Source organism: Aplidium turbinatum, chromosome 5 (assembly GCF_918807975.1).
Source record: "Aplidium turbinatum chromosome 5, kaAplTurb1.1, whole genome shotgun sequence".
Taxonomy (NCBI): domain Eukaryota; kingdom Metazoa; phylum Chordata; class Ascidiacea; order Aplousobranchia; family Polyclinidae; genus Aplidium; species Aplidium turbinatum.
Window position 1 is genome coordinate 10,922,397 of NC_137476.1, and position 22,358 is coordinate 10,944,754.

A 22,358-nucleotide genomic window follows, 5' to 3' on the forward strand; every position below is an offset into this window, starting at 1 on the left:
ATTTGTGGTGTATCAACGAACTTTATAGAAGACTCAATAGAAGAAGAACTGCATCATATCTAACTGACCATCTTGTATTAGATAATGTCTTCATAACAGGCAAACCACCTAGGAATTTTCGATGGACTTGCCAACGATGAGTAGACGAGACGAGCCATGAATAAAGGCTTTGCAACAATTCAAAAAGCTCAGCGGTAGAACGGCATGTTTCTAAAGGACATTTAGGCTACCGATTAAATTAAGTGAATGTGCTGTGCAAGGGACATAATGAGCTACACTACATTTCTCGCGCAGAAGAGCTTGAAGACTGTTATAGCCTACTTGCCACTCACATTGGCAGCATTATCATAACTTTGACCCGTAATCCGTACCATTTTCGGATATGAAAGTATCAAATAAATATGTTTTTTGTAAAAAAAAAAACGAAGAAGAATTGAATAACTGGGGTTGGGCAGGGGTGCTGCAGCACCGCAGCACAAATGGGTGAGCCGCCCTTGCTTGTTTGAGATACGAATTAAAGCAGTAATCTCCAGCTGTGCAACTAAAAAAATTAGTAGATTTTTTTCTTTGAGGTGGGGGCCCCCAAGTCCGCCCCTCCTTAATCCGGCACTTGGCAAATGTCACTGAAGGTCGTTCCAACATTCTCACTAGTGTGCGAGGTTCTGTTGGTTCGGTTTAGGAAACTTCACTGTTCACTGTACGTGCCATACATTCAGCTACGAGGAAGGATTACAACAGTCGACGTATCGTAGGTTCGAGACACGCTATATGGCCCTCTGAAAGTGGTTGTCTCGTACAAGAGCACGAGGCTGTGTTTTTGGTAAGACACTAAAAGTTGGTTGGATATCATTTTCGCGGACTATTTTTTTCCTCATGCACCAAGCGTAATCCTATGTAAATTTTACATTAACTTATACGCAAACGCATATCCTCGATTAACTTAGCTTAATCGGCCGCTTGAAAGATCCGCTGTTGGCGGATCCAACCCTTGATGACATGATTGAAAGTGGACACTGGACAGGAAGATTGCCTTCCAATCTTCTTGGTCTAATCAAACTCTGAAACCAGTGGACGTAATCATGGATACGACGAGTGACTTGTGTAACCCATAAAAGTGTCTAAAAAGGTGCAGTTCTGTGCGATATTTTGAATCAAGTTAGAGAACCAGCACACGATCAGATTTCTAAAATGATTTAATTTGTTCAATATGATCATATAGCGTAAGAAAAGCAGTAAAACTTTAATAAGAATACAAGCATGTGCCAGTGGCGGAAAGTGTGATACACCGCCAGGTGTAGATGCAAACAAGACAAATAATGCAGTAAAGAATTTTCCGTCGATCCGGCAACGTTGAGTAGACATCAGAGGGTGTTCAAATATATTACGTTGTTTCACTTTTCTGTATGACGCTTTTTAGTAAACCAATAATACGTAATATGATGGCTCAGACAACTCCGTCAGCTGTCACGTGTTATTTGAACAGTCCCATGATAATGCTGCGCCAAGCAATTGGCAATAGTTGTGACATGCGTTTACGGTCTCTCAATGAAATAAAACAAGATTCTGTAGATGGAAAAACAAATGATTACCTTGGACTGAGTCTTGCTGACGTATTGTACCTATTGGAAAACCAAACATCCCGTCAAAACAGAAAAAATACGACGGCCAAGAACTATTCAAATCGTTTATCCGATAAAAGGCCTTTAATAAACCTTGTTCTTTTTTATATATAAAATCTATACTTTTGTTTAACAAATTACAGCAGTCGTTTGAAGATAAAAGTTAGTTGTACTCTTCTTGACACTGGTTTCACATTTGTTCTTTTCAATAAGAAGTTACGTCTTTCCATGATTGAACAAACGTCGGGTCAATTTAGTGAGTGAGACAAACGTTTAGTTTTGGGATGAGTTCTGACAAGCAAGAGATGCGCGTTGTGAGCGGACTGAAGTGTCTCGGTCAGCAAATACATCATTTTTACGTTGATTCAATGTAAAAAATGACTGATTTGCTGGCTGGAGATGTGGTGAGCAAGGCACTACTGGCAAGTGGAAATTGCTTGTCCAGCCGAACAAATGCTGAAGTTTTTACATCGTTTCAACGTCGACGTAAAAAGGACAACTTTTGTTGGCTGGAAACATGGAAGCTAAATTACAAGGGATTTTAAGGCCACAAAACCTAGCATTTTTTATTCAACGTCTATTAGACATTGAAATAATGTAAAAATAACCGATTTTATGACTTTGTTGATAAACCAAACAATAATAAACGTTGTAGGCTATTGACATCCATAGCCAGACAGCAAAATCCACACAAATATTGCTGTCTGGGCAGATAACAAACCAAAGAGTCAAACGCCGACAACCCAAAAGAATTTCACAACAAAGAATAAAACATGATTTTAGATTTTTTAAAAACACAATAAACAAAACTAAGATAGTTTCAAAAGATATGTTGTTGTTGGAGAAAAAACTTGGTGCAATTTAATGGTTTGCACCAATTCTGAAACGTACTAACAATACTCTACGTACTAACATTGAAAGGGAAATACACGAATCGGTACTGCAATGAACCTGGAGTGGAGGTTTCACGAAAAACGTGGTTGAAACAAAACTTACGACGTGCTGCAGCATTTAAGTGAGTGCCTGTTGAGAGATGTAACAACAAGTCAAAAATCTCGTGTTTTTTCGAGGCTTCAAAACACTTTCTTCATGTTTTTAAATCACTGGAGTGTCAGTCATATCACAGCTAGAACAATCGGTCCTTTTTTTACATTGATTGTCGGCATGCGTTGAACCAATGCAAAAAAATACTTATCTGCTGTCTGGGATCAATACCACTTTCTGGTCTCTTCTTTTGGAGCAAAGCATAGTAACAAACGAGCTAACAATGGCAGCATTTGAGGTCTTCACACACTACACGTTTTCAGAAACGTCTCAAAAGTGTACACTTAAGCCTAAACTGTAAGCCCTTGTATTTTTGTTGATCCAACATAAAAATGCAATTCATTAACATCAGGCTTTTGTGTACTGGCTGACAATCTATCATCTTCCATCGCTGAAACGCTAAGTTCCCGTAAAAATAATGAAATTTGCTGAAAGGAATAGGGAAGTGGAGTCCATGCAGAAGTCGCAGCCAACGAGCAAACCACTTTTTTACATTGATTCAACACCGGCAAATGTTGAATCAATGTAAAAAATGGATTTGCTCGCTGGGAGCATATTGGCAATGGGAGAGTATCACAGCCACCAACATGAGCATAAGACGGACACTGTGATCCGAGTATTGTGAAACTGCTTTGTCGTTGGCCAGATCAATCAGATGTCGTTTCTGTAACCGGCATCTCCAAGCGTACCATTTCTAAACTGTTAAAAATGTAGTTAACAATGGCTGATCAGCCGTGTCGAAATTGAGTGCTTCCATTGTGGCGCGCTTGCTATGCTAGAACCATGCAACATGAATCATGCGATCAAAGCAGTTGGAACGATCCGATACTTAAAACAAGGCCACCGATATACAGAAATTCAACCAATTGTTCATAAAACGTTTCCTGAAGCAAACTACTTTCATCTTCATTGTATTAATTTTACCAGTTTCGTTTTTGAAATGTGACTTTAATTTTTGCATTCTGGGATTTCATTTTTGTTGCTGGACTGTTCGTTGGTCCGTGGCGTCGCCATTATAGCATCTGGACTGGAAGCCAACGCTAGGTCTCATCTTGCACGGCAAACAGGATTTCCATATTGCCGGTTTTAACGCCAAATATTACAATTTTGAACGTTTTTTAATGCGTTTGGCAGGCTATTTTGAATTTAGCATTTTCTAAATTTTTTCAGCATTGTAAATAGTTTAAAAAACTATGTTTTACCAATGCGCAGTAGCCTATTTACAAAACATTAGGTTTGAAAAGGCAACGTTTTCCGAATCTTGATTCTTTTCATAATATTGCATTTTGGGTTGATTTTGTCAACAGCATGATTACTACCATAGCCTAAGGTGTTGCGACCGTGCCACATTTTAATCTGAAAATGTATTTAAAAAAACGTCAAGTTTCTAAAATTTGTCGTTAAAACCGCTAATATGGCAATCCTGTTTGCCGTGCAAGATGAGGCCTAGCGTTTGGCTTCCAGTCCAGATGCTATAATGGCGACGCCCAAGGTTGGTCGAATGAAGAAACACTCTGCGAAAACAAACCAAATGCAAAGACATAAAAAAACTTCTTAAAATGACATTCTGCGAATAGAATTCATTCAACTAGTTTCTGTGTGATCACACGTAGTTTCTAACAAATTCGATAAAGCCAGAAACACGACATATTACTGTACGAGTAAGGGCACCTGGCAAAATCCGTCATTTTTAATGTCCGTCAAACGTAAAAATGACGGATTTTGCTGGCTGGGCGTGCGGCAGCCCCTGTTGCACCTCTGCAACAAACGAAGCGCGACCGGTGGACCTCGTCTGTTCATCATCCTCACAACATCCAATCGGAAGATCGCTCTCACAAACAGTTCGTTCATTTTTTGATGAAGAAGGGCGTGAAGAGCACTCAGCCTATCGTCACCGAGTGTGCAAAAAAGAAATTTCACTTTGACAGCTTGCTTATGACACGGATCAAGGCTCCATTTTCATCTTTCAAACGTTGATTATCCGTCTTAAGTTCTGTAAGAGCCTGGAAGAACAACACTTCTTTAGACTTTGATCTACCAAATTGTCAGCAAATTAGTCCTTCTTTACATTAAATCATAAAAAAGGTAAAAGTACTGGTTTGCTGCCTGGAAAGACATATTTGATCGATTCAAACAATTTCTGATTATACCTGTTTAAGTGTTTTTTGTTTAAATAATCGCAGAGTTTCATAAAAATGCGTTAAAATAATGTAAAAGAAAACACCATAATGAAGGTAATAATAACAAGTTTCAAAAAACGAAAAGAATTTCGTCATCAACAACATGTCAATCAATGTCCAGTCTGTTCTCTATACCACCATTGGTTTCAATGTATGTGGGTGTTTCTGTACATCGAATCAACGTTGATACAGAAAGCTGTTGCAACTGGGATGCAAATATCATCCAAACCTGCAAGATTGTTCCTTGTTACGTTGATGTAAAAAGGAACAATTTTGTTGGCTGGAATCAATCAACCTTGTTAGTTGAACGAAAACAGCAAAATCATATCATTCAATGAATAAATCACGAAACATTGCAGACAATTCTTGATTAATTATTGAACAAAATTTCAACTTTCAAAAAAAGTAGAAAGTCTTGATAAAGTTAACTGAAAAACAGACAGCATCTCCTATTACAAAACTTGCTGTGCAAAAATTTTGTTTAAAGCCCGAGAAAGATATATTCTAACTTTCACCCAAACTTCTTCATCTTTAACAGCTTGACCATGCTTGATCAGCTGTGACCTCCCGTATGAACTGCTCTCCTAAACTATCACACGACAAAAAAAACGGTGTCCTCAAACATCTTCCACGATCATCGACATGTTTTGGAACCGCATTTAGCAAAATGGTTAAGCCCTAGAAACTAATACGGAGGAATCACGGCATTTGTGAAGCTGGAAATGCTTTATGAGCAAAACCGTTCTACTAATGAAATGTATTCATCACAAAAAAATGCGCAGTTAATAATTTTCTTTGATAGAACAATGTAATTCCGTTAATAAATAAGCAAAGGCCGATTAACAAAAAAGACTATCTTCAGTACGTTGGATCAATGGAGAATAAAACCAATGCCATAGCTCACTCGCGGAAATTTAGTTTCTCGCAAGCGATTGTTTTGGGGTTGCAGGCGCTAGCATCAATTGTGACGCGCAGAGTGATTAATGAGATGTGCCTTCGAAGCAAAAAGTGAAAAACTTTTATCAGATGGTCATTTCCTGACCCCGATAGATGAAGATATCATTACGCATGCATAATTTGCCTTTCCCAGGCCCATGCAAACATCAGAAAAACTTTTAATTAATGGATACAAAACGTACACAAAATGGCTTCCATTGAGATTGTGTTGAAGATCACTATTGAACGCGAACTCCCAACCGTTTTACTGCAGCTCCATGCAAAAATATAAGTTGTCGCTTCTTCTGAAGACTGAATTGTGCGTCAAATTGGGAAAATCAACGCAATTGACACCAGCTATTGGTAGAGGTACCCAACAAATTGAACAAGCAAAACGCGGTTCCTTGTTAAATAAAATCGCCAAACTCATGTCATGATTCTTGTTGAAATGAAATTCAAAGCTCACAAAACCGATGGCCATCGAGTGGATGGAAAACCCTCGCTTTTACATCCACTCGATGGGGTGCATGCTGATGCACAATTTGCGGTTCTTTTGTGCTATTGATCAAGATAAACCCAAAATGAAAGAAATGAATTAACTCTCCACACTGAACCGATGCGAGCATATAAGTAACTGGTCACCTTCGTCCTGTTCCGTTACAATAAGGGCGGCTGTTTGTAAAAACGGCTGATTCCAAACAGCCGCCAAATGTCTGACTGCTAAGGCTTGATAGTACCCCGGTATGTGTCCATCAAGTTACCAACGCGCTTGGATCCAGCGGAGGAGAAGGAAAGTGGAGGACGGTTTTTCGAAAGAGGATTAGACTCATAACCTCGACTTTTATACGCTGGCGATGAAAAAGTTTGTTTTTTGTTGCTCGCTTCTCCTACAAATTTGTCAGATGCTCGACTCGGAGAAGATGGGAGTTTACTCCTGCTGGAAGACGGAAAAACGCTGAAATTGCTGCGAGATGAAGGTCCAGGAACAGTGTTAAACTTGGAAGAATACGAAGGGATTGATGAAGAGACTGAAGATTTTGATTTGTTGCCCTTCAAGGAGCCAGAATAAGAGGATATAGGACGAGATGGAGACCAGTCATGATGCTCAGATGATCTTCCACTTGCTTGGAGTCGATCAGAAGAATCAGATTTGTACGAATAAGCCGATTCAGGAGGATATGCAGCTTTCGTGAAACGAGAGGATGACGAGTAGGATGATGGTTTTTGAAGACTGGGATATGAAGACTTTCGTTCAGAATTGTAATTTTTGGCCAACTCTTGCGAAGATCTTCTGACTGACGTTCCCATATCCTCTCCTCTTGGAGTTATACTATCCTCCTCCTCTTGCTTATTGGAAAAACTGATGTGTTTTTTAGCACCTTTAAGCCCATACTGTTCAACGGGGGCTTTTTTATTACTGTTCAATTCAGACATAGACGAGGTGATGTTGGACTTGGAAGAGTCAGTTTCACTTAATTTGTTTACAAGTCTCGTCAAAGAGAGATTTTCTTGCATCAGAGTCTTGTTTTGAGAAAGAAGACTTTCTCCTTCTTCACTGTTCGCCTGAATGAAGAGTTTGCACAGTAAACCACATTAAAAAGTGTAACAAAAACACGAAGATCCTTTTGTAAGCAAAAACATAGGAGTCAAGTGAAGAGCAATTTGGCAAGCCAAAAGTCGCGCAAAAATTACATGGCAATAGTTATTCGTAGGGTTGTAAAGGGGTAGAAAGTTTCCGGGAATTTTGAAGGACCCGGGAATATTGGGATTTTTCATTTGGCATTTATTATGTTTAAAACATTTGTCAAATATTTCATCAACCAGAAACAATATTAAAAACCTATCTTAAGCATTTCTTATTTTCTTTAATTATTATAAACACTAATTTGGTGTTAATTAAGAATGAGGCTTATGCATACTTTTTCAATATTTAAAAAAACACTGATCATATTTGGGAACACTCACACCAAGGTCCGCAATAGGCTCGCAAATGAAAGGGTGGAAAAACTAATATCAGTCAGGTCAAAGTTGGCATTGTTGGAGCCCTGTGAAGAAAAGTCAACTAAAATTGAAGTTGACTCTGGGGTCCATGACGCTGCCAGCACAGTAGATGATGTCGATGACGCTACATCCTCTGAAGAAGCTGAGCAGGAGGAGATGGTAACTGGCAGCAACTAGAACAACGACTTTGTAACTGACTCAGTATTGTTTTTCTTTGTAAAAAAACAGATTGGTGATGATTCATTTTTGGAGTTATTAAACTAAACAATGTGTTTGTATGTTCTTAAGTATTTTTTTATACATATTTTGTTATACTTTTAATCTAAACAGTATAAGGCCATTATTTTCCTGTTTCAACATCAAATTAAGATTGTTTTGAAAGTTTCCGAAAATTCTCCAACATTCCCGTTAATTCCCCAAACTTCCATAGAAAGTTTCGGCTTTGAAAATTCCCGGAATTTTGCAACCCTAGTTATTCGGCTCTAATAGACAGAGTCACATTGAACTTTTACGAACAGGCTCAAAGTAATTTACAAAAAAGTCAAATAGAGAGAAACAGTGCAGCTCATGTAATTATAGTAACAAACAATTCAAATTCAAAGCAGTATCTGTTATATATTGTGACGTTATAAAAAGATACACTGGTTTGAGATATTCAAAAGATTATTAAAAAGTTTGAGATATTCTATGAAATTTACTATAACCAATAATAATATGTAGTAGAAAAATAGTTAATACAGTAATCACATACTACTAATACATACTGGTGTATTATCAATTTATAGATGACACACAGATATCTATTAGTTTGGAATAAAATATAAGTTTAGATGAATAAATCTCTTTAGTTTTATTGTAATATACTATTTTATCAACAAAATTCATACAAAATACACAGAATTGTGGGTCTGACATACTGATGAAACAGAACAGTATACTTTGGTGCAAATCATATAAGTGAGCTTGATGCTTTGTGAAATTGGCAAGTCCGCAAACGTTGCCAGTCTTGTATCGTTACAAAAGGAGCAACATTCATCACCTTCGTAATGTTACAGCAACCAAACGATTTTTGACAAAATCTTAATGTTCACTTGCGTTGTCAAGCACCCCAACCGAGATTGAATGAGCTAAGCCAGTGCTTCCCAACCTTTTTCAGTTCGCGACCCACTTTTAATGCAAGTTTTATTGTGCGACCCACAATGAGATATGACGTCTTTATTATGGCATCTTTGCTACTGGCGTACGTACTGAAATAGTTAATGCGACACCACGCATCTAATTGTTACATATTTGTTACATTTGTTGCATAATTATTACGTAATGATAATGCAATAATTTCTCAATCTAATAGAAAACAGGGTGCACAATTCATGAGAATGGAAAGTCAACAAATGAAGTGAAGATAAGAGTAGCGAAGGCGCAGTACTGTTCAAGAAAAAACTGCGGCTTGTAAGATCCATAGTAATGTCGGTATTTTTTAGAAAATTTTAACATTCAGTAACATTTAGAAATGCTTCGCGACCCACCAGTTAGGAAGTACTGAGCTAAGCTATTTGCGTCCGACCCTTAGCTAAAGTTGTGTTAACATCAATTGCAGAGAAACTTGTTCAGGGCGACAACACACAAGATATATATAAAGTAAAATCATACCATTAATTTTTTCTCGACTTCGGCGAGTTTTCGTTCCACGGCTCTTCTTTCTCTGCGCTCGCTTTCAATGGCTCTCCGCTGAGTGGTAACGTCATCAACGCGACCGAGTTTGACTTCAAGTTCGTCAATGAGCCGTCTAGCTTCCGACAAGTCGCTTTTTAGTTTCGTGGTTTCGGTTATTTGTTCGTCATAGAGCTGAAATACATCTCAAAGCAGATATTTTTCTGAACCTATGCCGATGCATTGGTAAATCGGATGCGTGGCCGAGTGGTGAACACAACAGAATGACGCTAGTAGCAAGGTCGACGCCTCTTGAGAGCATGTGGCTGACTTTCAAAAGACATTAATGACATGCCTAAAGGTGGAAACGGAAATGGCTATTATGTCACATACTGTAAATACAAATCGAAGCACATCTGATATATGCATTGCAACCAAGGAGCACTGTTCATTAACAAACAAAGCGTAAAACTCAACGTTGAGTGCAATTGTGAAGAAAGGAGCGTTCTTCCCGGCTATCAGCACAAGGCTGATCAGTGTGATCACTCACTAGTACAGCGAGCAGTTGCGATTCGCTAACCATAACGGTGTAGCTTCCACGCTAGCCATTTAGACCATCCAATCAACTGTATGTTTCTCGGCAACCGATTGTAGCAAGAATTGAGAGCGGTGTCTATCGCAGTCCAATCGGCTGCCGAGGAACATATAGTTGAGTTTGTGAAGAAAGAAGAGTCTCGTCTGGAGTTTTCCACTAAACTGCAAATCATCCACCTCTTAAAAACACAACCACACAAGGGCGATCACTTTCAGATAAACATCTTGTAAACAACTCACTTTCTTGTAATCTTTATCATCTTGTTTCTCAGAGGTAGTGGTGGAGTATCTGGAGAGGTCAGAGTCGCTGTTCTTAAGCCCGGAACGAACCTTGTAAGTAAAAAAAAAACTTTTAACGCACTCTGTACAAGATAAGTTATTTTTAGTGATATAGGAACTACACCGCTACCAAATGAAGTCATCCAGTTTTTAAAACAAGAACTAAATTTAGCTATTTCAGTTCTGTTGATTAAACGGTGCCGCTAACGAGCTTCTGACGGTAAAGTTACCTTCAACAACATGTTCTCATCAGAACTGGTGGGTTTTTCAAACAGTCCATTTTTGTTGCTGCAAAGATTTAGTTGATAATGGTATCCAGTATAGGCCTATAGGGGGTAACCCTACTTTAAACACTTTCTTAATTCACCTATTAACTCTGGCATTTAGCCGACTAGGATCCGCAGAGCGGCCACAGTGGTGGTCCCAGGAGTGATATTACATAGTAAGTGGTAATCGGAACTAAACCTCGTGTTCCATTAAATGAGAGCTTTCCATCAAAATGTAGCCAAAGCAAGAATCATCTTAGTGGCTGATCGTAAAAAGAAAGGGACCAACAAAAGTGGAAACCACATATTTGTGTGTGTCTTTCATTTTTCGAGTTTTGTCTTAATTTTTTTTCAAAATCATGCAGAATATGATGCATTGGTTTCTTTTCTTGAAAAAGGCACTGAGTTGTGCCGAAAGCGTTTCTATTTGTCCTCTTGTTATTTTTATCACATGTTTGAATAATGTTATTCTATACAATTATTGTCTTTTATGACACTTTTTTTTCAAAGATACAGAATGTGAAAGTCATATCAGCATATTTCAATGCCCCGGATTCCAAAAACAATCCTGGTTTTTACAACTGCAAATAGCCGCGTTCCACTTCTTGAAAGTCACAGCAATGGTCACATGAAACACATAAGATTGTGACATATTTTGTACAGCACGTTGTTTTGAATGCCAACAACTACATTGAAACTAAAAATGCTGAAAGCTAAACAAATGGCTGTTAACTAAAAATCACCTATCAATTATAAACAATTGCTTTGCTTGATAAACACAACAACGACTGAAGCAAAGAGAAACAGTACGATAATAATTACAAGTACATGGTGCAGAGTGCATACCTTGACAGGGTCTGTTGTATCATTGTTGCTTTTCGGACCATCCTCATCGCTTATGTTCTAAAAAAAATAAAGCATAAAAATATACGACAGTGAAAAAATGACAAGCAAGATTTAGGGTACGGCAACTGTCTAACTAAAATTGCTTTTTTTGCATCGTTTCAACGTGTGGCAACGTTAAAACGATGCAAAAGAAGTAGCTTTTCCAAGTTGATGATCAATGGGAAAACCACATTTCACGTGTTCTGTTTGCTTACGGATCGTGCAGTCTTTGTAACGAGATTAACCTTTTGTACTTGAGTGTGTTGAAATGACAAACACTGCCTTTTCACGTTTGATAAACGTCTGACAACGTAAAACCAACGTTGAAGCAACAGTGTTGAAGAAAGCAAACAGTGACAAAGTCAAGTTGTAAGCTTACAAATTAGCGACAACTGAATAAAATGAACACGGTAGTTGGCGATAGGGCACCACAAAAAACTTTGTCACGAACTAAAAAAGCGCGGGCACGGTCATGCTCTGACTGATGCGAATGCAACGACCCATCTGACGTCACTTCCTGTCCTAAACTCCATCGTAGTTTTCCTGTTTACATTTACTAAAGCTTGCCATTGCGATTAATAAGCTATCTGTCTTATCAGTCGCCAGTACAAGTCCGAAGTGGACATAGCTCACACACAGCTGAGGACTAAACTGTCTCGATTATTTTGCATGAAAGTACGTTGTGTTATTGAAGTCCACACTCAATTGGCATGTTTGATCAATAGAAAGTATAGATGTGGTATTGACATGAACAGTCTGCAAAACTGGCTTCGCGTCATCTATGGTAGTTGTGTGAAAGTTTAGAAAAACATTATGTTTAGGTCCAGTTATTCAGTTGTGCAGACGCAATAATGAAAAGTTTCAACCAAGTTGGAAAATAATTAGAAAGTATATTGAAAAACGAGTGGCCACCATAGAACGACTCGTTACCGCAGTCATCTTTTGGTTCAGTGGAAGCAATTGCAGTTATTGTCGAAGTTCTATTTGTGAGAGTTGAAGTTGGCACTCGCCTTGTTCTTCCTGCACGAGCAGGCAGTGACGTAGCCAGACAGGCAATAACAGGGAGGCAAAAACAAGATTTTGTGAGGAATATTTTCATAAGCGATAAAAGTACCAAAAACGGTGGATTTAGGTAACCGGATCAGGATTACAGTAAAACATGAGTTTCTGAAAGTGTCAATTTTTTTTGTATTGGCTTGTCTGTTTTTTGTATTGTCTATGTTTACGTCGTCCACCACTGTAGAGTAGCGTACTTTTTAATTAGACCTATGTACATGAAACCCCAGGTCAAACAGCAGTACACCAGCGCTGTTCTCAGCCGAAACGTGTTTTCTAAAGCCGATAATAATTGAAGTCGGTGTAGAGAAACTAGAGTATGTTTACTCTGAGCGTTACTATTTCCCACTAACATTGAGGATTCAAATTTGAAGTGATTTGTATTCTAGAGTTTTTATGTCATTACAGATAGTTTTGTTCATTCATGTGGGTCTATTGTCATGCCAGTATTTCAATTCAATTTGTTTGCTTTTGCAGCCTATATAGCCACCTGTCTGGGTTACTAAATAAAGTTTATTGATATGAAAATTCTGTACACAACCTTGGTCCAAAATGCAAGCAAATAATGTTTGAAACAATGCGTGTTCTTTGGAACCGACCAAAGAAATCGCAGCTACATTGGAATCGGGAAAGTGTGAATAAGGTTGGCTTGGTTACAAGAGAAGAAAACGTTGTTCCGGTGACTGGATGGTGCAAGAAAAGACATGCAACTGCTGCCAGTATGAGCGAAAACAATCTGGCTACCACGTTTTCATCATCAAATCCGCACAGGCGAAGCAAATGTTAAGAACCGGATTATGTATCAACCAGAAAGCTTGATGTGCTCGGTGTACGGTACTCATCATGTTCTTAAGGTTCCCAATGGTGTTAAAATCTCAATATATCATACAAGTCCACTTTGAAAGTATGATTGGTAACTTGGTCTCAAATATATGCAAATCTTTCGTAAAGAAACAAAACACACACAATTAGCAAGACTTGCTAATACTAAGCGCTGATTGCAAAAATATTGCAATTGTTTGGTATGCAAAGTTGAAAATTAAATCCCTGCCCATTGTCCAAGAACCGGGGTATGGGTTGTCATAACTGATTCGTCAGAAGACACAAACTGAAGGGTGGTAAACAAAATCAAAGTGGTTCATTTGTGGTAATACGAAATTACAAAATCTAGTATACTGATCTGAATAACATTAAAGATTTCAATTGCTGAAGAGAGAAGTCACTTCACGTTTGCAGAAGAATAAGATCAACCAAATGTGAAGTTATTTGAACGCGGAAGAACTTGGTTAAGATCTCGAAGCTCACAAGTACTTAAGGAAGTAGTACACCGTATGAAAGCTTTCATTGTTGCTTGATAAAGCATGCCTGGGTTAATGTTTTGTAAGGTGTGTTTGCGACATTGAATCAACGAAAAAAGATGTTATTTATTGTGCTGGTGAAGTGCAATGGGCGGAAATGATTTATTTGTGATTAAACCACACAATGAAAAAGCTCACTCAGGCAAGCTTCACAGAAAAGATAATTTCGAACTCATTTGACTGATGCAAGGCCAAAGAGCTGACAGTGCATGTTTGTGATCGACTCTACCTCGTTGTTTGTGAAACAAAGGCTTGAAAGATATAGGCTGCTTCGCGTTAAGGTTCCAGCATGTAAACGAAGTAACATGTTACTTGATAATCATAGTTTTCACTCGTCACAGAAAGTTTCAGTGTAACTACAACGTCTTGCAACGGTATATTAACATAAAACTGCAGGAAGATTGGTGTATGACGCGGCTGTACGTATCCAGACAACAAAATCCGTCATTTTACATTGATTCAACGTTTGCAGACGTTGAATCAATGTAAAAATCACGAATTTTACTGTCTGGGATATGGATAAAGTCTGCTCGATCAACATTATTTCTGTTGCTGCATATTGCCACCAGCTCACATCTGTTTGGTCTTGCATGACAGCAAAATGCACATGTTAAAGTTTACACACAGTTTAAAGCACAAGCGCATCTAAGTATAAGATAAATAACAAAACAACCTGATTAATGTGGCGGAAATTACGTCGGCAACATACTCCAAAGAAAAACTGCGTTAATTTGGGAAGATCACATTTCAAAAACGTTAAAATTACTGTACAGTGAAGCAGTGAAGAAACTAGCAATGTATTAAATTTACAAGGTTCTCATATGATTTTATGCAAGGTGCAAATACAGCATAGATTTCAATCGATCACTCGCAGATACGTTTGGTCACAAACTAAAAATGGATGCAGATGGAATTTGATTCAAACAATTTGAAATAATAACTACTTTGTGTGTTATTTTCATCAAACTGGCTTTATGGTGCGCATAGTGGGCCCCCGTTAATATGATCATTAGCATTAATGCCAACAAGTTATAGACCAATGTCAATCATTATCACTTTTGAACAGAAACAGGTTCATTTACAATTTTCCAATACATTTTTCACCAGTTGGTCATGTTTCAACCAATGTCTTCAGAAACCATGTCGCAGCAATTTGATTTGAACATAATGAAGAGATACAGCAAAAAAAGATCATGATACTACCAACACTAATAATTTCTTCAAATGACGTGCTGCAACACACATATGACATCATCAAATGAACAACTACTGATGATGATGCATATCATGAACCAGGCAAAAAACATCAGTATTTTCAAAACCACTGTACGTTGATGCTAAATTTCGTTGTATTAACGTGACGTTACAACTTATAATTTCTTAACTGCAAAATCTCGCATCTTTACATTGATTCAACGTCTGCAGACGTTAAATCAATGTAAAGATGTGGGATTTTGCTGTCTGGGTTGTTAGAATGATGCACAAAAGTGCTGATCATACGGTGGCATTTGTGCACCGCTGTGGACGTTTACAGTTTCAAACACGGATAAATGAGTGAAGAAAATAACATCACAACGTAGTAGCTCAAATGAGAACTTTTTGGGATCCCAGCTAGAAAAACTCCCCCTTTTACATTGATTTAACTGAGACGTCTTGTGGACGTCAAATCAATGTAAAAAACAAGAATTTGCTGGCTAGAATTACAGACCCACTGCAGAGTGCAGGGCTGCAGGCACAACAGTTCAATGGTCTTGACGCTGAACAACACCAACTACTTGCTCAAAATGTGGCAAAAACTTGGTCCAAGTGATACCGGCTAACAAACACCGCGTCCATAAACGAATTCAAAAACTACACTGGTGTTTTGTTTTACGTTAGTTCAACAATTGCGGCAGTTAAATCTTTACAAAAAGAGTCATCATAAAAGTGTACAACGCGCCCAAGTGCCAGCCGACAATGCATTGCGTTTTTTCAGCAATTATTTTACGAGCACAACTTAAGATTTCTACAAAATCTAAACCAAACTGAAATCATCATACCAAAGATCAAATACAATTAATATTTTTGCATGAAAAGTGGTGTCATGAGAAATTTAACTTTATCTTTTCAAAGTCCAAGATTCTATACACATAAAATTCCACCACAGCCAATATAATCACATCAAAAAACATTTACCTGGAGTACAGAAGTTTAAAGCAAATGTACTGTGCAGCGAAACAAAACAAGGATAGAACGCATTTTTTTGATTTAACGATTTTGAACTTCTTTTTAGATACTCGGTGTGCACCACTGCATGCTTGTTGACAAACTATGTGCAGCAAATCGCCGCTGTTTAAACAAAAAATTTCATATGTGATTTATGAGTTGTCAGCGCAATTCCTATATTTTGGTCTCCAACTTACGTCAATGAAAGATGAAAAACAATACTCAACCAGACAGGCAGCATGAGGATTAACAATGGTGGCCAGAAACACGGTGGAGTCATACTTCCAGGCATTCTTTGGCTACGGGAATTATTCACAGCAACACAGCGTCGCTTTTGTGAGAACAGTTTCTGATCATAAAGTGAATAAACGACGTACGGCGACGTTAAATTAACGAAACATTATTTGAAATTTCGAAAACAGCGCACAACAAAAGGCAAACTTATTTGCAAACAGTCACGAGTCAAAAGGTTCGTGTTTATTGAAATAAAAGCACTTCACACCACCATTTGCTACCTGGCTACTGTGCTACGGCTAGGTCACCTCCACTCCAGCTGGAAAGCAAGAGATATCAATTTCAAGCCAACCAATACATCCATATTCCAATTAAGACAACCAGACTACTGAGAATCAAATACTTCTGCCAGGGTATAATATTGTTCGAGTTTCCAACGTTGTCGTGACTGCCATTGGGAAAAGTCGGGCTGTCATTTGGATCCCCAATAATAGATTTCTCGGTGATATCACCAGTATCCTCCTTGAACTCATCAGCTGGTTGGGAGGCCATTTTGAAGCTGTCCTTGTTCTCGCCGATATTGCTGGATTGCTGCTTGGAATCGGTGCTGGTGTCAATGTCTGACTCAACAAGGTGCGACACCGCGGCTGGTGGGCTGCTGGAAGCAGTTGGTACAGTTTCAGTTTTTGCAACGGGTTCTTCCATCACAGGAACAGGTTTCGCAAACATGTCTACAAAACTCGGTTGTTTTTTGTGCGTTTTTACCTCGCCACCCTTCTCTTTGCCACCCTTCTCTTCAGTCAACTCCACCCGGTCTGCTTGTAATCGCTCTTTATCATCATCTAGTGGAAGGTTTTTATCACTAGGTTTTCTGTCCTCGACCTCGGCTTTTAAGATTTCTTTTCTTCTAATTCGCTGATGCAAACGGTTCACCAAAGCGGTATATTCTTCGTCGTCGTCAAGTGTCTTCAGACATGCGGTGTTTTGCTTCGTCGCGCTCAAACTCTTGTTGAATCGGTCTCCGCGGTCGGACTTGTCGTGCAAATGGTGCAGCTTGAATTTGCGGCTTTCAGAAAGCCTTGGACTCCGTGGCATACCAACAGAACCTTCTTCTCTTTGGGATAAAGCAACATCTATTTCACCTATATCTGGCTCTTCACTCTCATCTGTTCTCACATACTTCTTCAGCTTTCTAACCCTCTTTTTCGCTTTATCATCTACGCTTAACCCTACGCCAATTTTAGGGCGCGTTTCTGGACAGATACCACCACTTACATCAATCGCTGCTTCAATGGCGAGACCGGAAAGCTGGGAAGCAGAACGTTGTTCCTCCTTTCGTTTTTGCCTACGTTGTTGCGCGCTGGATTTGCGTAAGTACATGGCGTTCCTGTCATCACTCCGTGTGGATGAGTCCTCTGTAACAATAAAGTATGAAACACTGGATGCTAAAGTTGAGTGTACGTTTTCAACCAGGGTAGCCGATTTGCGTGCAAACATTTCCGCAATTAACAACATATCAATTTTCTCTTTTATTCAAACGCAATAGTTCTTCTGAAGGACTAAACAAGATCCTAACATTAGACCTTAACGCAAGAGTTCGGATAACCACCAAACATACATTTGAACCAGATTACCTGTTGTTTGTTTGTCGGGTTCACTAGAGCCGCTGTCAGGGGCATTAATAGAAGGGATACTAAAGGATGTGTTTAAAGGGGCGGTCTTAGCAGTGCTTCCGACTCTTTTGTCAGAAGGGATATATCCAGATGGAAGGTTCACCGTTCTTGAACTGCCTGTGTTTGAAATGAAGCTTCCTGAGCCCATTCGCTGGTGCAGAAGGTTAGCAGAATCCTGTAGTATATGGATGTAACGTAAATATAACGTAGGTACAATGTAATGATCTGTACCGTGCGACTTTTTCCCACGTCTGTTCCACCACAAACTTGGCCTTTCGAATTACATTTGATATCAACACCAATCTTAATGTGTTGTTCCAATGGAAGACGAAATTTATGCGTGGACAGGAGGAGGAGTGGGAGTGTAGAGAAATTTATGCGTGGAGGAGGGACACGAGGAGGAGCCGACGAACGTAAACGGGTATTTTTAAAAATACTTTTTGACGTAACACGATGACGTAATAATTGAATTGCCAGAAAGCGTTTTCGATAAACTGGCAGCCCTTGGCATTTACACCAACATCTGGTTGGTGAAGATTTAGATTAGACTACATGTTTTACTTGGTGAACTTCATCGAATATATGCCATTTTGTTGTAGACCCCGTTAAAAGATGCTCAAAATCACACAAACCTTGCGCAATTGAAATCAGACAATAGCGAAAACCAAACACCCATGGTACGTTGATTGCTGATGGATATTTTCATAATAACTGTTTGCTTTACCGTTATTGTTTTGCTATGATTTTATGAGAAAAAAATTAGGCTGCAATCAAATAATCAGGTCTAACAATCACAAAAATCAAAGAAAACCGCATAGCTACAGGAAAATTTAAAAGAATGTAATACCGATCAAAGTTATTGCATTCTAATTTGGCGGTCTGAAAAAAGGTTAAAAAAACTTTCTTTCGATGACTTACATTGTGAGGGATGGTACTGGTTGGTGTGGATAGTTCGGAATCAAATTTCTTGTTAGCAGCTGATGCAGAGTTGTCAGCTCGTTCTTTTTTCTTCGTTTCGATCGTTTTCTTCGCCTCCTCGTAGACGTCTGCAGATGAAAGTAATTTTAAACCAATCCGTAGGAGAAAAAACTTGATGGCTAAATGATGAAAACAATCAAGAACGAGGCTCATGGTTCGAAATGCGCAGTTGCACAACGCGCAGTCAGTGTTCTTTTTTATACAAAAACGCAAGTAAGGATTAACTTTGACACCGCTGCTATTCAATATCCATATCAGCGAGCTACCATGCACCAAATCAAAGCAATATGGTTATGCCGACGATTTAGCCCTACTAGCCACTAATAGAATCTTGTCCAATGTGGAACACTTTCTGGAGTCCAACATGAAAAAAAATCTCAGAATACCGTACGTAATCATGTTGTAGAGACCCAAACTCAGTGCTACAAAGACTACTGCCAGTACCTTTGATCTCAGCAATCATGAAGCAGTCATGCAAACGAAAGTCGAAGTCAATGGCTGCAGGTTGCCAACTTACCTTGGGGTAATACTAGATAGGCAACCGACCTACAAGCAGCACATACAAGGTCTGCGCGCAAAAATACATGCGCGTGCCTAGAAAAAAATTACCCTAAGAGAAAACCATCCACCTTTAGCATCAGTGATCTGGTACTCGTCTACAGTGTTGCAGACTATGCAAGTCCGCGTGGTGTCGCAGCAAACAGTATGTCACACTCAACACCTTTGTATTCTTGTTCTAACCTTTTTCGATGAACATCGTGAACGTTTTGCTTGCAAGAATATTCAGTCAAAGAAGAGTCGACATCACATCGTCTCTAATAAGCTGAACTATCGTAACTCCAAAAATGCAGTTTTGAGAAAATTGAATTTTAAAGTTCACACTGTGTTTGCTGTACATTCATTTACGATAGTTCATCGTTCTGTATCATCAAAACTAAAGTAGATAGAGTTACGATGCTTTAACAAAATAAACTGTAGTCTATAAAGATACCAAATCAATCAAAAACGCAATTTTGAAAAATTTGGACTTACGATAGTTCAGCTTATTAGAGACGACATATACACTAGAATGCACGTAAATACGTATACTATGTATGTCAAATTGCTTCACGCATACCTAATGTGACACCCTGAGTCGATCTTCGTGTTTGTCGCTCACGGCGAGAGCGGGCTTTCCGTTGCGCCTCCGCTTCTTCATCCCGGACTGGCTGCAAGTGAGATCTCCTCCGATCCGGTCGGGTATCCCTGGAGGATGCGAACGTGATGTTAGTTAAATTGATTAGGAATGATAGTGATGTGTGAAATGTTGCAGGTAGAGATTCTAAACTTCTTAATCAAACAAATGAAGTTAACAACCAGACATTGATTGACTGGAGTGCGTGGCGGTGTACGTGATGTATGTACAATGTACACTGTACAATGCACGGTAAATGCCGGCGCTGCAGACATATTTACATCTAGCGGACTTTCAATTTACATTAGTACGTTTGACGTGGCGTCCGCTGGGAATCGACTGGTTTTATTGGCAAGCTTTAGTATTCCAATGTCCTTGCTTGACATGTTTCGAGAGTTAATTGACTTTATATCATTTTACCGAAGTTTCATGTGCATTTTAAATATGAGATAAAAGGCCAAGTTGTTACAAAAAAAAAACTTTTGCGCAATACGCAGCAGATACCAGGCCTCACAAGAATGTGTTAGATATTAGACTACAGAAACTAGATAAAATAATTGGGTGTGAGTTTATTAGCAATGTTTAGAATGACGAAACACTGACGTACATAGAAATCGTGCCACGTGACAGTAGTTAAAATGAGCACATGTAAAAATTGCTCCAGTTTTTCACAAACAGTGACCTAGTTTAATGTGCTGTATTCTTGAAGAGCCTGGTGAATCTACGAATATCTTTGAAATAACGAGAGTTGGTCGTTTTTCCCCAAACATAAACGAAGTAATAAACTGAAACCACTGGCGTAGAACTGCATATGCTCTGCACGTGCTATGGACGAGACGCAGTAGCAGGAAAATGATGTCCACCGCCGACTGTCGGAACGACACCGTTGTCTTCGTAACTTAACCTGAGTACCCAGGCAGCAAATCAGTCGTTTTTACATTGATTCAACGCCTGCAGACGTTAAATCAATGTAAAAAGCGACTGATTTGCTGCCTGGGTAGTGAGTACTGCCCACAAACTAGTGGACAGCACGAAACTACGTGTTTTGAAATCAGTGCCCTGCTAAATACGAAAACATGTACTATCATGGAACACAGACTAAAGTAAAAATAGTTCCATGTTCAGCTAGAAAGTGTCGTAAATAAGATAGTGTTCTCGTTATACGATGCACGGCTGTCGAAAGTATCTGCATCTCAACGTGCCGCCTAACTTTCAGTGGCTACACAACCCGATTTATTCCACCCTGGGCAGAAGACAACCAGCTTAAGCCTAGCGTCGAACCAGGCTTGTACGATTGAAAGCCTCCTGCCTACCTGTCTACGGCATTTCAACACAGAGTGATCTTGTTGACAAGTAAAGCTTTGATATCCTCAAATAGAGCAATGGCATTCTAAGATGTCATGTGCGTAAAATAGAACATGATATAGAACTGATGAGATTCGTTGTGTCAACCTTGGAGAACGTTTCATCAACGTACTTACCCTACAGAAAGCGTTGACGACGTTGAAGTTGCAGCCTCTGATGCCTGTGGTGTCTCATCGTCAAATGGATCAGAGCTTTCGTTCACACTGTTTGAAAAAACACTGCTCAAAGATTTGAATCAGTAGATGTGAAAATCAACTTATTGAAAAAAAAACACCAAAACCTGAGAGCGAATAGCTGACACTTATTTTAATGTCAATCTTGTTGTGTACTTGTTGCGTCAAACTGAAATAAAACATGTCGTTCCATGTCCAATAGCTACACAAGCATGCAGCAAGCATAAGCAAAAAGCAGATAAATGCATGCAATGTTATGAGGTGACTGCTACCACACCAACCAAGGTACAATTTCCAGTAAATGCAACCAATCAAATGATTTCTTGATGCCATGACCGTCTGTTGAAGAAGCAAGCCCGCATCATTACGGCTCGTTATGGCAAAAAAAGTGTATTATATTTAAATATGCATGGTTAATCTCATTGTTACATAGGGTTTCAATTGGGAGGATAAACTTCGTCAAGAGAATTCACTAATACGAAAAAGAAAAATGAACGTGAAGCTCTCAACTTCTGACCCGACAGTAGTTGGGGGGTGGGTAAATTATATCTTTAATTGGCAAGGGATAAACGAGAGTAAAAAGCTTGAGGATTTCTGCAAGATGAGATACAGTACTGTTTCATTTTTATTGTTCATAAAGCTTTCATAATTTTCAATTCATGAACAAGACATGCAAAAAGTGACTAAT

General features: G+C 38.9%; 1 protein-coding gene across 2 annotated transcripts in view; it reads right to left on the reverse strand.

Moving 5' to 3' along the window:
- Positions 1 to 1,181: 1,181 nt before the first annotated feature.
- LOC145769850 (protein phosphatase 1 regulatory subunit 12A-like) overlaps positions 1,182 to 22,358 on the reverse strand; it is a 42,971-nt gene continuing 21,794 nt past the window's right edge. Inside the window, exons 13-21 of one of the 2 annotated variants that reach the window (XM_082581396.1) lie at positions 21,614 to 21,700; positions 20,076 to 20,203; positions 18,899 to 19,026; positions 17,942 to 18,155; positions 17,583 to 17,722; positions 11,416 to 11,472; positions 10,265 to 10,354; positions 9,431 to 9,625; positions 1,182 to 4,666 (exon numbers count right to left, since the gene is read on the reverse strand). In XM_082581396.1, the coding sequence (XP_082437522.1) occupies positions 4,580 to 4,666; positions 9,431 to 9,625; positions 10,265 to 10,354; positions 11,416 to 11,472; positions 17,583 to 17,722; positions 17,942 to 18,155; positions 18,899 to 19,026; positions 20,076 to 20,203; positions 21,614 to 21,700 (1,126 nt within the window). In that variant the 3' untranslated portion in view covers positions 1,182 to 4,579. Of the gene's footprint in view, positions 4,667 to 9,430; positions 9,626 to 10,264; positions 10,355 to 11,415; positions 11,473 to 13,991; positions 17,723 to 17,941; positions 18,156 to 18,898; positions 19,027 to 20,075; positions 20,204 to 21,613; positions 21,701 to 22,358 lie in introns of those variants that run through there. The other variant, XM_082581395.1, reaches the window with a different exon arrangement.